Source organism: Ischnura elegans, chromosome 3, assembly GCF_921293095.1.
Source record: "Ischnura elegans chromosome 3, ioIscEleg1.1, whole genome shotgun sequence".
Lineage (NCBI taxonomy): Eukaryota > Metazoa > Arthropoda > Insecta > Odonata > Coenagrionidae > Ischnura > Ischnura elegans.
The window spans coordinates 133,372,785-133,390,779 of NC_060248.1; the positions used below are offsets into that span (position 1 = coordinate 133,372,785).

The 17,995-nt window shown below is 39.6% G+C and overlaps 1 protein-coding gene across 1 annotated transcript in view; it reads left to right on the plus strand.

Moving 5' to 3' along the window:
• The first annotated feature begins 693 nt into the window (after positions 1-693).
• Positions 694-17,995, plus strand: part of LOC124156604 (integrator complex subunit 13) — a 37,414-nt gene continuing 20,112 nt past the window's right edge. The window contains exons 1-7 of the mRNA XM_046531243.1: positions 694-1,164; positions 1,257-1,331; positions 1,408-1,566; positions 1,652-1,776; positions 1,994-2,084; positions 2,657-2,867; positions 7,121-7,274. Of these exons, the coding sequence (XP_046387199.1) occupies positions 934-1,164; positions 1,257-1,331; positions 1,408-1,566; positions 1,652-1,776; positions 1,994-2,084; positions 2,657-2,867; positions 7,121-7,274 (1,046 nt within the window). The 5' untranslated portion in view covers positions 694-933. The remainder of the gene's footprint in view (positions 1,165-1,256; positions 1,332-1,407; positions 1,567-1,651; positions 1,777-1,993; positions 2,085-2,656; positions 2,868-7,120; positions 7,275-17,995) is intronic.

The window sequence follows — 17,995 nt, forward strand, 5'->3', positions numbered from 1 at the left end:
TAAGTATTTACTGTAGTATATCATCAGCACACTTTCTATAAAAAGTATGCAATTTCCCTTTACACTATATTATTGCAACTTCGGTTGCAATATCGGCGAATAACATGATGCAATTCCATCCCGAATAGCAGCCCTGATATATTTTTCTAAAACTTATTTTAACTACCTCATCAGTCACATTTGAAATTTTCAATAATTTCAGGAGTTGTGTGCCGTTATTTTGTTAAAAAAACTTTTTGAAATATAATATGTTTTAATATTAGTTTAACTATAGTTTAATATTATTTGTCTAATTACAATCTATATCGCCTAATTTCCACAGTACATTTATGAGAGTGCAATCATTAATTACACAGACAAAAAACCTTGGTTTCTGAACCCGTATGATTACTATATCTGAGGTAAAAAGTTAACTGTGCGTCCTTTGTTGAACTTTAGGTATTATAATTTTTATTATTTTATCTAATTTAGAATAAAAATCAGAATAATAATTTTATAGTATTAAGAAATAGAAAGACTATCACCTGAATATTATCGTGAATATTTTTGGTACATTTCGCAAGAAAAGTTTAATGTCGATCATAACTGGCGCTATAATATAAAAGTTTCTTAGTTGGCAAAGCCGAAGCCGTCGTATAAACTTATTAAGTTGGTGAACTTGATTCAGTTGAAGAGCGAAATGTAATATGAAAAATATTTACGTGGTTGTTGTGAGAGATCTGCTTGGGTGAATATTGCAGGAAGCCGATTTCGTTTTTCAAAGCTATTATCGTGTTATTTTTTATTGTTATTGTTGATCACTCACGGAGTTAGCGTGATATGTGTTCATGTGTATATTGCATATCGTGAAATGGCCATTGTAGGAAATTGTGACTATATCATTTGCCTGTGTAGAAAGCTCCTTGTTGATGTGACGGTGTAAATCATTTCGTCATGAATATCGATAAACTGTGCCCTTCTAATCATAAAACAATATTTGTATTGGACCATTCTCCATATTTTGGCATTTCTTGTGAGTGCCAAATAGAGTTTGATTTCACTAAAGCCCGAGGGCCGGGCTTCATTCCCCTTGCTCCAATCTCGAAATCGTTATGGACATGCAGCGTAGAAGCTGCAGTTGAGTATTGTCGAATAGTTTGGGACATTTTCCCGCAGGGAAAACTTGTAAGTGGTGGCCTATTAAGGAAAGCTTTGTAATTTGTGGTAAAATGTATCTCTTTCTTCGGTAAATATAAGCTCCTCTTTTGCTTTTCCAGATTCGTTTTGTAGTGAGTGATTCAGCTGTCCAAGTTTTAAATACATGGAGTGCTCAGCAGCAAAGTTTGCCATTCGTACGTGATTTCATGTTTTTCTCTTTCCTCCTCATCGAATCCAATGGAAAACTGACCGTTTTCGTTTTTGTTGCAGCTTTTAAATGCGTTATCCACCATCGGCGTGCCGAACACTAGACTTTCCAGCAGGGATTGCTCTATATTCTACGGTTTGAAAAGTGCGATAGAAGCATTGTGTGAATGCTCAGATATTCAGCATGAAAGGAGGACATCGCTAACCGAGAATGCTAGCAAGGTATTTTATTGGATTAGTGGATTAATAATAGATTCTTTAAGTGTTGAATAGTCGATAGAAAGATCATAATTTCCTTTTCCTTCAGGTTTTGAATCGTTGTCGAGTTATATGTGTAACCTCAACAATTGACAATGCAAGTATCAAGAGCTTTGAAGAATACTTTCAAAATATTCTTATACAGCAAAATAAAATTGCCGCCGGATCAGACCAGTGAGTATAACCTGCTGACAGACGCAGCCTGGGCCATTATGCATCAAAATAACGTTTCACTCTAAGATTGAGAATGATTTTATTTTCTATGCTAATATTTATTGGCTTCCCCTCCAACGCTATACTTATGCTTTTACATGTGTTAATATGCTCATGTACTTACATTTTTACTCACTGGGGAAAAAGTTAGGCTTGATTGTTTATATTTTAATTTCAGCCTGATTACTGTACATCACTGCCATTTGGTGATACTCAATGTGTATCCTAATAATGTGGAAACTCAAGTGACTGGACACCCCCCTAAAGATGTGAGTAGTGCTTCACTTTATAAGCTTAGAAGTGGATTGCTATATAATGGGCGGAATCTATAGTATTTGCTTGTATCTCCAGGGAATAAAAATGTCAACAACCCCTTATTTATTTATTGAACTATTTATCTGAAGAGTTAACCAGCTTTCTTTTAGCCGTTCATTGAGTCTTCCAACTTATGTTAAGAGGGGTAATGGTAAAGACAAATATTGAAATCTAACTACCCAGTTACTTATGTATTTGTAAACAAAACCAAAGTTTTGGGAATGGAACTCCCATCTGCTCGGGGGTATTACCCTGATTTGCCCAACTTCCTTTGTTCTTCCTAACCTCAATTTATTTCCAATTCTCAGAAGTGGCTTTGCTTGTTTTTTTTTAATCCCAGCTCCTAACATGTGACATAATGAATAGAAAATTTTCTATTGGGCCTTGGAAGTTTCACTCAATACAACCTAATCTTTCAAGTGTTTCTATGGGATGAAAGGAAATTTTTATGAAATAGAAGGTAAAGCTGTTATTGACCCCACAACTATGATCTTGATTATTTTGTGCATCTTTTCCTTGTATTTAGATGTCAGCAATTCTTACTACAGAAGTGCATTCTGTGAAGGCTGGTGGTCAGGTGGCTTCGAAGCTGTCTCACCTGATCTTATCGCACTATGACCTTGCATCAACAACGGTCACAGGAATCCCAATGAAGGAGGAGCAGAATGCAAGCTCTTCTGCCAATTATGATGTGGAGATATTTCACCCATCAGCTGCCCACAACTCTATCATCAAAGGTACCTATTAATTGTTCTGTAGCCATTATTCCAACTCATTTAGCCTCTGATGCAATGTTTTATCATTTTGTTTGGGTTTGCTACCATTTTGTACGCCTGAATTGCTCTCATACTTCAATGATGATTACTGGTATCATTTTCGGTATCTTTCCCTAATCCCAATTATGAGGACATGGCACAATGAGCAAACCTAATCCGAGTCTTTCACACATATCTATTGAGAATGGGCCTTATTACTCCAGAAATTTATTGGTAGGGACTGTGAAAATTGTTTAACTTATTTGTGGGAAAGCAGTCTAAAAGTCATAGTGTCAGAGTTGAATGACCAGTAGTGACAAGACTGCTTCTTGAAGAATGCCCTCTTTGCTTGGGCTATTCTACTGGCTACATATTTCCTTCTTGCTTTTTCCATCATTGGTCACTCAGCCAAGGTGATTATCTCCATCACCTTCTCAAGTTAATGTTGGTCTTCCTTGTTAATGTTGGCCTTAGCCGCTTTTCTTATACTGTGAACCAATATCTTGCTTTTCTTTACATTTATTTTCAGCGTTATACTAGCCATTGTCTTTTCCAAATTAATTAGGATTATTTTCAGATCTTTCTCTACTATGACTTTCATGTCATTCATAAATCAGAGAATGCTAATTATTTCACCAGGGATTTTTTCTCCTGACACTTAATCGTTGATTTAATTGATAGCTTTCTCTATGAAAACATTGAAAATTGTTGGGGACAGATCCCACTCTTGTATCACTCCTCTCCAAATTCTTCTCATCTGGGTCCAGATTTTATCACAGTTCCTTGGTTTTTATCTAATCTGTGGATAATACTCCTGTCATTATTGAACTCTCAAATTCTTTCAAGATTGCTGGCATTACATTCCAGTCTTCGTAATCAAAAGTCTTCTCCAAGTCCACAAATGTGATCAATGTTGGTTTGTTCATGGTTATGTGTGCTTATCACTACTGCATATATTCAAGGGTTTCCCAAGCAACCTCATGTTTTACTTTATTTGCAAGAGAACAGTGGAGTACCAATCTCAGGAAACAAATAGATTTTCCTGTCCTACGGCTGCTTTATTACTTGTAAAATTATTTGTAGATGTATTCCTCTTCTTCAACTTTGTAGTCTATCGTATGCATGTGAACCTGCCCTTCAACAGCAGCATTAGATTTCCATGGAGTACTGAAGACCATTCTGAGTACCTCCCCTTCCTAAATGTACATCCCACTTCAATTCACAATAAGGCATATTCATTCCACCAAAAAATCTTATTCACTTCCTTTCTCTCCCTCGTTTACCTATAATTCACTGATAGAATGGTCACTTTAACACTGTTTTCGACATCCCCTCCATGCTAAGTAATCACTCTATCCATAAATACTGTATCCTCAGTGTATCATTTAGAAGCTGCCTCTCCTCACCCACCATGTCCAGCACTTCATCGTTCCTCCTCCTTTCCTTCCACTTCTCCTTCTCCAGTTTTCTCTCATCCTCCATCCTTAAATGTCCACGTTTCCGCACTGTAAATGGCTACACTTCAGGTCAGACTCTTCACCAACCTATTCTTCAAAGTCTTACATAACGATCTTCTCATAAGCTCCTTGTTCATGATAGCCTCCTCTCCTTAGCAAAAGCGATTCCCTTCCTGATGTCCTTGCTGCTGTATCTGTTTTCCTCTAATGTGCTGCCCAAGTAGGTTGTTGAATTGCTCCACCTGCTGACGTTTTTTACTACCTTCTTATCCCTTGTGTCTAGCATTCCTAGCTCGCATTGCTTTACAAACCGCATAGCCTTGGTGTTCTTGTGATTAATTCTCATGTGATAATCTTTGCTATGCTTCTCTATCGCATTCGCTAAAACCTGAAGCCCTCTCACTGACTTGCTAATCAATGACTGATCATTGATTTGATTTGAGCATTATACCTCCCTCTTTTACTCCAACTTCCAACATATCCCTCGCTTCTCGTACCATCTCCTCAGCATATACGTTAAAAAGCAGCGACGATAGAGGACACACCTTGCCTCACACCTCGACCAATGCGTGTACACTCAGATTCTCTGTCCATTACCCTCACTTGCGCAGTCTGGGCCATAAACAGATAATGAATGAGTCGCCAATCCCTCCAATCTACACCTACATATTTTCTTGGGAATATCCAGTAACTTTACCCAGTTCACTCTATCAAATGCTTTTTTCAAAATCCGTGAAGCAGGCGTACTCATCCTGGTCATATTCTGGGTTCCTCTCCACCAGGGACCTCATTATTGCTATTGCATCACAAGTTGTCTTTCCTATTCTCAAGCCAAAGTGATCCTCTCCTAAATACTTGTTTACCCTTGCCTCCATTCGTATGTTTAATATCCTCAGTACCACTTTCACCACTTACGATATTAGGCTAATGCCTAGTCCTATAATCTCTGCATTCCACAGCTTTCTCCTCTTTAGGTAGTGGCATCAGAACCATTTTCACAAAATTCTCTGGCCAACATCCCCATTCATAGATCATGTGTACTAGTTCAAAAAACATCCTCTTAACATCTAGATTCTTCAGAAGCTTATGCAGGAGCCATGCTTGTCTATGCCCATTGCTTTCCTAGCCTTCATATCACAAAGGGCTCTCTCAATTCCTGCGCTTAACCTTTTTGCCCCGAGCTCCTTCACGGGAAGTTGCTTTTGGCTCTACGAAGGGTTTGAGAAATTCTTTTTCGCCCCGTACGGAGTTTTTTCTTGGCTTGGAACTGCGCAGGTAGTCGCTTCCTCCCCTTAATGACCTTTCCTAGCAGGGTCCCGGACCCTTTCCTCGGCAACTGGGCAAATATAATCCTCGACCCTTTTCCCCGAAGGCAGCCCAACCCCGGCGTACTTTTGCGGTCAGTTTATTGTTGCCAGTGCAATTTTAATTTTTTAAATTGTTACTGTTGCATTGAATGTCGGTTCATCAATGTTACTTTCTACGGTTACCTTCTACATTCCATTCCCTCACCTTTCTAATGTTCATAAGTCTTTTGAATCTTACCTTGCATTTTATAAATATTAGGTTGTGATCTGAATCCGATGTTTTCTATCTGATATCTCTCCATATCCCTTGGAGTCGTCCATGCATGCCTTCACCCATAACAATGATTGAACTGTGTGTTTGTGATGAATAATTTGTCTCTCCTGAAGAAATTCTGCTGATTTCTCTCCCCTGTCATTCTGCATTCCTAACCCAAATTCTCGTATTATGTTTCCATCCCTCCCCTCCCCGACCGAAGTGTTCAAGTCCCGTATCACTACTACATATATTTTCTTACCGGGGATTTCTCCTGTTATTTCCTTGAGCTGCTCATACACCTGATCTACTTCTTATCTCTATAATTGCTTGTGGGCATGTAAACTTGACACCACCACAAGGTTGGTGGGTCCCACCTCAATTTCTACCACCAGAATCCTATCTTGATCTATACCTATTACTCACTTTCCCACCTACAAAACATCTACAACATCAAAAAAAACATCTACAAAAGCAACCCCACTTTGACTTTCCTCCTCACCACTATACATATAACCATATACCCATCATTCCAATATTCCCCAACATCCTTCCACCTCACTTCACGTACACAATTCCAAGATATCTTTTCTCCCATTTTCCAATTCCCTTTTCAGAATTTCCTAACTTCCCCGACCTCATTATTGTCCTCACATACCACATCCCTACATTTATTTCTGCCTTGTTCTTCTCCATCTTCTTGGTCTCCTTCTCTGCTTTCCTGGATGCTGCTGCTGATGACGATGATAAGTCTCTGCAAGGATTTTGCATGTTGATGACCCCGAGGGTCTTGCTGTCTTGAATGACACCCACTATTTTAGGATGAGTCCCGTTCTATGAATTTCCGAGGCTCATTTGATTGTACTCTATTATTCTGTGCAGAGATAGTTGGTAGGGTTTCCCACTTCCATTCTGATAGTGTTTTTTACGTGACACCATCACGTCGACTATCTTTCATCTGGCTCCTACAATGTGACCTATCTATCTGGCATGGGTGGCTCTACCAGGAATAATTTAGCATTAATCCTGCCAGCACAGCTCTTGGGGTCATAGGAGCAGGCAAGCCTTTCCACTGCAGCAAAGTTGTAGTCCAAAAGAGAAGATTTACATGCATAGCTATTATCTGACCAAAGATGGGGTGGCATTTTGGGGCTCAGAAACTGTTAAGTCTTATGTAAATTCAGGTTGGTTGTAATTTCCAATCTTTTGTTTTACCAGGCAATGCCGCAGATGCGGTCCAAATACGCACTGTTCGAGAAGGGACCGACTATGAGACGGTTACACTGAAGTGGTGTACGCCTAGGAGCTGCAGTGCCTCTGAACTGCAAAACTGCACTGCAGTGCATCGTATCACTCCTGTAGATGTGAACAGGTATGTGGTCAAGCATTAGGCCTAAAATCAGTCTCTTTATAGGTTGTCAATCAGCATCCACAGTCACTTTAAGACGAGGGTTGTGCCAAAAGTAAGGCTCCCAATGAGCTACAACGTTGAGGGAAGGTGCTAGGCTAAATCCAACAATTGTGCTGTGCAAAGTGGTTCCCCTACTCTCGAGTCCGCCCGTCTGCAATTCACTATGTTACTCTGTGTTGGCTTCGCAACCGTCAATAGTGGAAGTGTTGATCCTCATTCCTGCCAAGTGTGAGCATTAATCCGATTTCTCCACGCAAGGAAGTTACCAACCGTGGAGATTCATCGGCAACTGTCTGAGGTTTATGGTGATGAGTGCATGTCTGTTCAGCTCATCCACAATTGGTGCAGGGCTTTTGCTGAGGGTCGCATGGAAGTTCAAAATGAAGAACGGAGTTGAAGACCACCGGTTTTGGATGCAATTGTCAAGAAGATCAAGAGTGAGCTGCTCAAAGATCCGAGGATCACTCTCTGTGAACTTGTTGAACACATTCCTGAAGCTTCCCACGGCACAATTGAAAGAACTTTAACAGGTTGGGTTGTCACAAGGTGTGTGCTCGCTGGGTCCCCCGTATGCTGACTGATGGACACAAGGAGCAATGCCTTTACTGAGCTTGCAAATTTCTTCTTAAATGTGAGTGGGGAGGGAGCAAGGAATAGTTGTTGGACTCTATTGTCACAGGAAATGAGACATGGGTGTTTCATTAGACCCCCAAAATAAAACACGTAGGCGGCAAACTTTTAAAGAGCGACAATGAAGGCTGAGCAGAGGTTACCCTTACCCTTCTTCAACTGGTTGGTGGGAGACTTCTTCAACTTAGGGATAGGAAAGCTGTAGCACAATCTTCAAAAGTGTGTCGAAAATATGGAGACTGTGTTGAAAAATAGGAAATAAGGAAGCTTTTGAATGATGTGAAAATTAATCACAATTAAAAATATTTTCTATTTGTAAAAAAATATGGGAACCTTACTTTTGGCACAACCCTCGTACCAGAATCTAACATGTTGCATATTGAGTAAGACTCAAAAATTCCATTTTATTTTTATTTTCTCAGAAATGGCATGTTATTTGTGGTAAATATCATATGGTTTTGTTTTTTTATACACTAAATTTATATCACACCATTTTCTATGATATGGCAATTGAACACCTAAGACATGTTCCACAGTCAACATTTTGGCTGCATCATCAAGTTGAATCTACGCATACCATAAGGCACATTTTTTCCGTGAACATATCTAGTGCCCACTTTTTGGAGTCACTGAATTCAGTTGTGTAGGGTGCCTGATATCTTTTCTTTTTATAAGAATTGACTTGAATATTTTCTCATAATACTGTACTAGTGTAATGTACTATTTCTGGAAGAGTATAACTCCTTTGTTGTAAATCGGGATTTTTGTGTAAGCAAGCATTTCACTGCTGGCAGAAAATCCTTAGCGCACTAGATACTTTTGATAATGTAAAAATGTTTAATACATTCACTGGGAAACGTGATGGGTTCATGGGTCTTCTGACCTGAGGGCTCCAGGTTCGAATCTTGCCTTTGGACACTCAAGCAATATTTTTATAAGTGTAGGGTGAACAAGGAAGTCTTTTCTGCATCATTCTTTTCTTTTCTCTGTTTTTCCTCCTTTTCATCCCTCCTGTTTTTCTTCTTAGACTTCTTATCGATGCTTTCGCTGCCCATTTCCTTCTAAATTTCAGTCACTAGTGTGTCATCCCTGTACAAATTCTGGAATTCCTCATGTATTCTTCCACTCCCTGTTGCCCCTGTTCATTCGTTAATCCTCTTACATTCCAAAGTATTTTCTTCTTCAACACCCATAACAAACTCTCTTCTCTCATAGTCAATGGCTGTGACTTCAAGCCATAGATTACCTGATGATAGTTTTAGAGATTCTTTTTTTGTTGTCAATCTACTCTCTCTCCTGTTGTGGTTCCTATGTACATATGTATATGTCAATCCCATGTGCAACCTGCCTGTCTCTACAAACAGGAGCACCAGTGGCTGGGCATGGATGCTCATTACGGTGTGTGTGGGTTATTTTGAAATTTTTCTTTGAGTCATGATTTCAACATCTTAAGACATGCTTTCGCGAGTAAGATCAATGAGTTAAAAAAAATCAGATCAATTGTTTTTACATCTACAGGTCACCCAAAAGCACCATATGCAATTAGGTACAACTAAATCAGGTATACAAGAATTGCCATGAGAAAAAATTCCCCTGGACCGGGAATCGAACCACGGACCTTTGGCTTTCCGGGCCACTGCGCAGACCACTACGCTATCCAGGTTCTTTAATTCTCATGGCAATTATACCGAGGCTCATGGTACTAGGTGTTAGGCCCTCGCGGTCCATTAAGGATGGCAACGCGAGGGAGTCCTCGGGTTGCCATCCTTTCACGCGGCAGGGTTTGGAATATTACACAACTAAATCAGGGTTACCACTCAACCGTGAATAAGCCGTGAATTTCGTCATGAAACTTAAAAATATCTCAATCTTGATAATAATACTACGATTGACTGATCAAATTCGATATGTTAATCATGTTAATATTAATATTCCATATTTCAGGCACGCACAGACTCTTAGTCTACGCATTTCTCTACACATGAATATTCGCAGTGTAGTAATTGGTCCGTACTATATGACGACACATTGACCGATATTTTCCATTCTAAGCGTTTCAATTTCAGTGATGGCTTGGGATGGACTTGTATTCGAAAAAGGATGAATGAAATAACTTGCATTTCTAATGGACCCAGAATGAACCATTTACGAAAATTATCTGATTTGTAACTCGAAGCTCGGTTCCCACACAAAATTAGGGCACATGCTTCGAAATATGAGTTTGCCATTGGAACTTACTCATTTCTACGGCAAAAAGGCTTTCAATTTATGGCAGTAGCTCTCAATAGACTACGCTCACCTCGTTTGAATTTATGTGAATAATAAAGTAAAAGTGAATGTAACGTGTTACAGGAGGTATTTATTTTGTCTTTATATAATTAAAACCAAGTGCATTAAACCCCGATCTATCGTTCCCGCATTGATCGTTTTCTCGCATTCATCGTACGCCGTTCCTGGTCCCAAATGAAGTTCCATAAAGGCATTGTAATTTTTCCCGCATCCATCATTCTTCAAAGTATCTTTTCGAAGATCGCGGTCCCGTCGTATAATTTTCCCACACCCATCGTTTGACAAAAACGAGAGGAAGTGTTTACAACGTAAACTTAAATCTTCAAGTAAAACTAAAGTAAACTTAAATCCACTGTGAACAGATGCACCTCCTTACTCTCACCTCGAGAAAGGAGACATCTTATTAAAATGAATCCATTGCCACCGAAAATGTACGGCATACCCAAAACCCACAAGTCTAACGTGCCCATATGCCCTGTGGTTTCCCATTTTTCTGCTCCCTCTCACCTCCTTTCTTCAAAGCTAAATACACTCATACGGATCCTCTCGGGGTTCAAGCCTACGCACAGCATTGAAAATTCCTCTGAGCTAGCTAAAAGTCTTTCGACAATAACCCCCCCACCAAATGAAAAACTGGTATCATTTGATGTTTCCAACCTTTTTACCTCCGTACCTGCCAAAGAAGCTATAGATATTACTCTAGATTGGCTCAGAAAATCATCCGTCAATGACGACCTAGTGAGTGACTTCAATAAACTATTTTCAGTGTGCATGGACCAAAATTATTTTCAATTCAATCACCAGTTTTATACACAAAACCACGGCCTTTCTATGGGCTCTCCTCTCTCGCCTATCCTGGCTGATATCTTTATGGATAACCTGGAAAGTAAACTGTTCAACTCTCATCACCCTCTTTTAAAAAACTTGTGCTACTACTTTAGATATGTGGACGACATTATTTGCTTATGGACCGATAGCATGAGACAACTGGCCTCCTTTCTTGGGCTACTCAATTCCCTCCATCGATCCATCAATTTTACTTCTGAACTCGGAGGCGATTCAATCCACTTCCTAGATCTCACGATTTCCCTCAAAGAAGGCAAACATGACTTCGCAATCTACCGGAAAAGTACCTTTACGGATGTACTTATCCCCGCAGACTCAAACCATCCTTACTCCCGCAAGATCGCGGGCATTAACTCTATGTTAAACAGACTACTTTGTATCCCTATGACTGCTTCAGGTTTCAACCAGGAACCTGATGTAATTAAATCGATATGTTCTAATAACGGCTATGATGATGACCTCATCCGTAAATTACTGGCCAAAAAAAACCGAATATGAGTATCGCCCACCCTAACCAGTTTGCTGCCAGTCCCCAGAACAGAACCCAAACGGTGGTGCAAATTACCTTTCATTGGCCCCCTGTCTTACAGTGTTCACAACCTCATACCCAAAGACAAATACCGAGTGTGTTTTTACTCCCCGACCTCCCTTGGTAAAGTAATATTTAACTCTAAGGACAAAGTGCATCCTGAAGACAAAAGTGGTGTCTATGCCCTGACATGCGATGAGTGCAACGGTGTGTACGTCGGTCAAACGGGCCGCAAGTTTAAAACTCGTGTTGACGAACACAAAAGAAGTGCTCGTTTGAAAGACTCCATTTCCCATTTTTCCAAACACCTGTCCGAATCCGGCCACAACAGTGATTTTAATATTAAAATTTTACATGTACATGACAAAAGTGAAAAACTGGATATTTTAGAAATTTTAGAAATCACCAAATGCACTCTTGCACGTAACATCAAAATTTTTAATGATATGACTGTATTCAAATGTTCTAATTTTTTATCTACTGTTTTAAAATCTAACTTCTTCCTTGATAATCCTTCCTCCTCCCCTTCCCATTAACCTCGTTACCACCTGACTTTCTATCTGCCTGCCCCCCCCCCCCCACCCCAAGCTTTTATACTTTGTGTTTTGACCCTCCAATCCAACCAACAATGCCCAACCAACAATGCTCCTCCTCATTTAGTTCCCCCCCTCCTCCTCCTTCCCTCACACTATTGTTGGATAAATAAGGCTGGGCGTTGTACGCTATTGCTCAGTTAGTCTTGATAATTACGGTGTAAACGTTGAAACCAGTAGACAGCTTAAATAAATTTTGTGGAATAGTACTGTGTTTTTGTTTCACCATGAATGTTTACAACGTGTTGTTTGTGGCTAATAATGACAGATACCCTCAGGAGGTTGAATTACTATAGGGAGAAGCTGAGTGCCGTGGGATAGTTACATTAGCGCATTTCCCAAGATCCACTATCCCCCTCCACTCAGAACTCGCCTCCCCCCCCCCTCTGAAGCTTTCCTCCTCTTATAAATAAAAAAAAGGTCCCAGCTCGCGCAGGGATAGCATTACGAAGACCTTAGCTGCGAAAAAAATATCAAGTTACACGAGAACAATAGAAACATGTTTCCTGCCCCCCCCCCCCCCTTTTCTTATCCACTGACCTTTTTCAGCCTAACTGCTTCAAAGTTCCCAGTTTCTGGAGGTCACTGCTGCATGAATCACCTATTAGCCCAAAAGGTATCTAACAATGAATTTCGGCAATTGGCATTATACTTTTATTAGATTGAAATATTTGTAAAATTCACGTAATTAAGAAAAGAATGAGACCAAACACGACGTATTTCTAACGTTATTTAAGCATTTACAACAAGAAAATAGTTGGAAAAATACAATGACGATTTCTGGCGAAACTCGATATCCTCGTAGCTGAGCTTCTCGGCAGTTAATGTGGCAACCAGTAGACAGCTTAAATAAATTTTGTGGAATAGTACTGTGTTTTTGTTTCACCATGAATGTTTACAACGTGTTGTTTGTGGCTAATAATGACAGATACCCTCAGGAGGTTGAATTACTATAGGGAGAAGCTGAGTGCCGTGGGATAGTTACATTAGCGCATTTCCCAAGATCCGCTATCCCCCTCCACTCAGAACTCGCCTCCCCCCCCCCCCCTCTGAAGCTTTCCTCCTCTTATAAATAAAAAAAAGGTCCCAGCTCGCGCAGGGATAGCATTACGAAGACCTTAGCTGCGAAAAAAATATATAGTTACACGAGAACAATAGAAACATGTTTCCTGCCCCCCCCCCCCCCTTTTCTTATCCACTGACCTTTTTCAGCCTAACTGCTTCAAAGTTCCCAGTTTCTGGAGGTCACTGCTGCATGAATCACCTATTAGCCCAAAAGGTATCTAACAATGAATTTCGGCAATTGGCATTATACTTTTATTAGATTGAAATATTTGTAAAATTCACGTAATTAAGAAAAGAATGAGACCAAACACGACGTATTTCTAACGTTATTTAAGCATTTACAACAAGAAAATAGTTGGAAAAATACAATGACGATTTCTGGCGAAACTCGATATCCTCGTAGCTGAGCTTCTCGGCAGTTAATGTGGCATTTTCCGAAAACAGGATATCAGGTTATTATCTGTTATCAAAATACGAGTTATACTATAAGTCTCACTTGTAATAGTTACTGAGGAAGGGATATCTTCTCATGATATTTTGTTTCTCCCTGCTAACAATCCGAATTTATCTACTCATCTGGCGCTACGATAATTAGAAAAGAATGTGTAAATTGCCTTCTCTTTAGAACAACAAATTTCATGGCGCAGTCATATGTTTATGTTTCACCCTCTGCAGTGTGTTCTGCGTAAGACGTACGCGATAGCATCAGTTCCGAAACTCACCTCGCACGAGTGGTTCCGTACTTTCCAGGGTGGGTTGACTTCAAAATAGCGCGTGTTTTTCGTGTGGGTTTAATAAAGTAAGGTTTCTTTTATTTTAGTTATATTTTTATTCGTCTTCGGACCATCGCCCTTCCGAAAAAACAAGTGAGTGCTTTAAAAGATGGACTGAAAATAATTGAATATGAAGGCAATCATCCGGGATAGAAGCGTGTGAATTGGAGAACGCCTCGGGCTGTCTGCTAGCACATGACGGGAGGGGTGGGGGTAGAGCGAGCTACCAGGTGAAAACAAGTAGAGATATGAAGGCGAAGATCCAGGTGGGCGTGCCGCTGACGATTAAGGGGGCGCCCTAGCACGGTCGCGGAAGACGATGCAGACCCTTTCTATTAACCAGTTTGTGCTTCGCTCATTATAGTTACATAGCGGTTTCTTGACTCAGAATATTTATAAAGCTTAAATCTGTGCCTTGAGACAAAGATGGGTCTTTTACCAGGTTTCTTACAGGAGATACATGATGCTTAATTTCACGAATTTCGATTTTTTTCAATGAGCATCACCACGGCGCAAAATCACATAATGAAAATCCAACCAGCCAAAGCATATTATAATCCTTCAACTACAAGCAAAGGCTGCACGTATGCCACACGTCGTAAATCAAAGCTACAATTTGGGAAATTGTGAGACCTTGCAGCCAGTTTTTTCGATAACGCGCAGTCGTTTCGAGTCATCCTAAACACCTTTCCTCCTTCCGCGAGTCATCCTTCACTTCTTTGCCTCCCCTCCTGGCCCTCCCTTCCGAGGCGCGCAGGCCCTCGGTCATACGTTTTCTTAGCTGTTTGATTTTGAGGTCGCATCGTCGTTATTTCGTTTTTCGTATTTCTTTTTGTGGTGCGATGGAAGTGTCTGGCAAGCCCCAAGGGAAACGACGCCGTCGAAAAGAATGGAAGCCTTGGAAAAGGAAGACGTGCAACAAACTGAGACTTCTGTCAAATTAACATAAAATTATCTCAATAATGTTTTCTTATCTTTTGATAAAAATGTAAGAAGTATATGTCTACAGTTGCGTTTTGTTTTAAAATGAGTAATTTTTAAGGATGCAATAGCAAGAATGAATATGGTTAGATTTCGTAGGAGTGAAAATTTCTTTTCTATTGATAGTTTCTATTATGTTTTATGAAACGATGAAAATGCTTTATTTTTCACGTCTTGATAACACGGTGAGAGAAAAACTTCATGTTTATTCACATTGCTACGCATTATATCTTACACCCCATAACAAAAAATTATCAACTTTGATTCTCAAAAGAGAAATCTTGCACCAACCTGCCACCCCACCTCTCCTATCAAGTTATGTGCCTGAGTGTCCAACCACCCGACGCGATGATTAGATGCGGAAATTTGTTCAGCATTAGTTATAGTTGAGAATATTTCGCTAAAGATGAGACGACATTACAGTTTTCTACACTTGCATACATTATAAATTCCATGTGTTATTTTTTGATTTTTTAATGTGCAAATTACGATTTTATTCGTGAGATATATGTTACGGACTCAGCGATTGCTCTGACAAGTCAGAAGCTTGTCTCGGAAAGGGCGCGGCTGCAAGGAAATAGTTTCTTATTCTTGGAGAACCCATATCTTACCGCAATGCACCCGCATTTTGCTAACCACATTCTCCTAGGTCTTTCATAGCTCCCATCAGCTCAAACATTGGAAAGGGCCCATGAGTGGCGGCGGGCCCACCGCAGTAACCCCTATTGTGACCGTAAACCTTACCTCAGTCTTACGATTTTTATCTAGCGTTTAAAAAGTTTTCTACTAAAAGCATAGCTGTCCGTTTATAGAAATGCCGCTAACTGCTTTATTGCCTCGTTATATGAAGGGTTTTGCCATTTTGAGGATCGCTTATCTTCGATACAGGTGATTTCTAAGAGGTGGCTAGCACGGAGTTTTCCACAAATGCTTCTTCCCAATTGATTGAAAAACATTCCTTTCACGATTTTACCGAGCAAATTAGTCAAATTTTACCAGTAAGTGTCAAAAGATATCAGTGCTTGTGCTACGGAAGCGAGGAACCAAGGTCTATTTTCCCTAGAGCGTGAGATTTCAGCATTGAGGACGAACTACCAATATTGGAGGATATCTCGCAACGATAAAAAGGTTCCTATGTTTTCCAAGATAAATATCTCACTGATTTCGTGTGCTGTATTATGCAGGGTATTATATTCTAATTTCGATTTTCATCTTTGATGATTCAGATTGTTGATATTTCGGATAAGAAAAATTGAGCGAATGAAAGTAACACGAAAAGAAATACATGACGTTATTGTTAATTCGTTGTCCTCAAAACGTAAATTTGCCGTTCAATGTCTTCTCATTAAGTTTTTAGGGAGCAGGAAGTGAAGACGAAGGAAGTAATGCAGAATGTCATGAACAAATACTTTTTCAATACGTGTTTGCAGAAATGGGACGAATGCAAGAGAACCAGCGATAGGTTTGAAATAAAACATCGATGTTGGTTAGAGAAGGGTATACCCACCTGACATGCGTAATAATCTCCTTGAGACTCCTTGCACAGTTTGTAACCTATTATTGTTTAACGTATTCGTATTGGCTTTACTTTCCTCCTAGGCGATTTTATGTCACTATTTCTATCTAATTCCTGGTTTTTCTGGGTAAAGCAGCATAGAAAGGCCTAAGAAAGACTTTAAGAGGTCTAGTGATAGGTCTATCAATAAGAGCAGAATAGTGACTGGTTTGAGAAAGCAAGAGCAGCTGAGCTATCGCTAGCCACATCTGTGGCACTGCGCTCGCAAGGGAATGATGCGGCAGCGAAGATAATCACGGAAATGACCACGACCCGAGGGAAACGGATATTACAGTAATGGAGGAAAATACCTACAATTCAAAATGAACTGACGCCAGAAGAAGCTATTTCGCTGATTGTTGATGGCAATTTAACAAAACATCTATCCAAAATTATTCGTAAGACTGCCAAGATCCGTGGGTATCAGCTTTATCCTAGTTATGAAAGGGCTAGACGAAAAAAAATCTTCATAACCACAGGGGACATCAGTGGACCATGGTGGAAAAAAATTTAAAGTGGACCTTCAAGGGCTTCTGAACCACACAGCCTCGCGCATCATAGCATCAATGCCAAAATTCAGTGATGATCACGGGGTCAACTTTTCCCTTGAATGCAAATGAAAACTAGTTGTGGAGCTGGTGAACTTATTCTTGATTTATTTATTTATTTATTTATTTATTTAGTCCAAAAACAGCACGAGGCCAATTACAGAGGACTAAAATAACAGGAATTGATGTTTTCTTATGATTTAAATACTTTTTAAAATGTATAATGGTTACATAATTTCATGTTTTCCATTGCATTTTAAAAATATAAAATGTTTGCGAGGTGATTTCTGATGAGTGCTATATCATAAAAAATGATGACCCAAAGTTCAACTATTAATTAAGTACTTACCACTTTTATCTTGAAATGCAGGTTTCGGCTCTCCCACCGAGTTTTTTTCATCATGTTCTGTTTTATTGCTTCTTTTCATCGGTGTTAATAAAAAAATATTTCTAGCTCTAACTTAAGTAACCATTGCTTTTCGCATCCAAGCGTGATTTACAAGCAAGCTAGCTGACATATATTGTTACATTTTATTAATAATTAATTATGTTAGTTGAATATATTTCACGTAAGTATATATCAAATGAGAAACCTCTCCATTTTTCGTTTGCCACCCGTTTTTCCCTTCCGTTTCGAAAACTGCGAGCGATGATGTCTTCATTACGTAAAATGAGTCTACATTCCGTTTAAATAACATCATAAACCACAATTCAATGCAGAAACTTTATTTTTTTAATTTTGTTTTATTCCAAAACCACCGAATACAGCTCAAATTGAGCCATTTTGTATTGAGTATTCAAAATTTTTAACAATTATTTACACGAACAACCAAGCCCTGGAAACGGGAAACCTACCCAGGCGGGACTCGAACC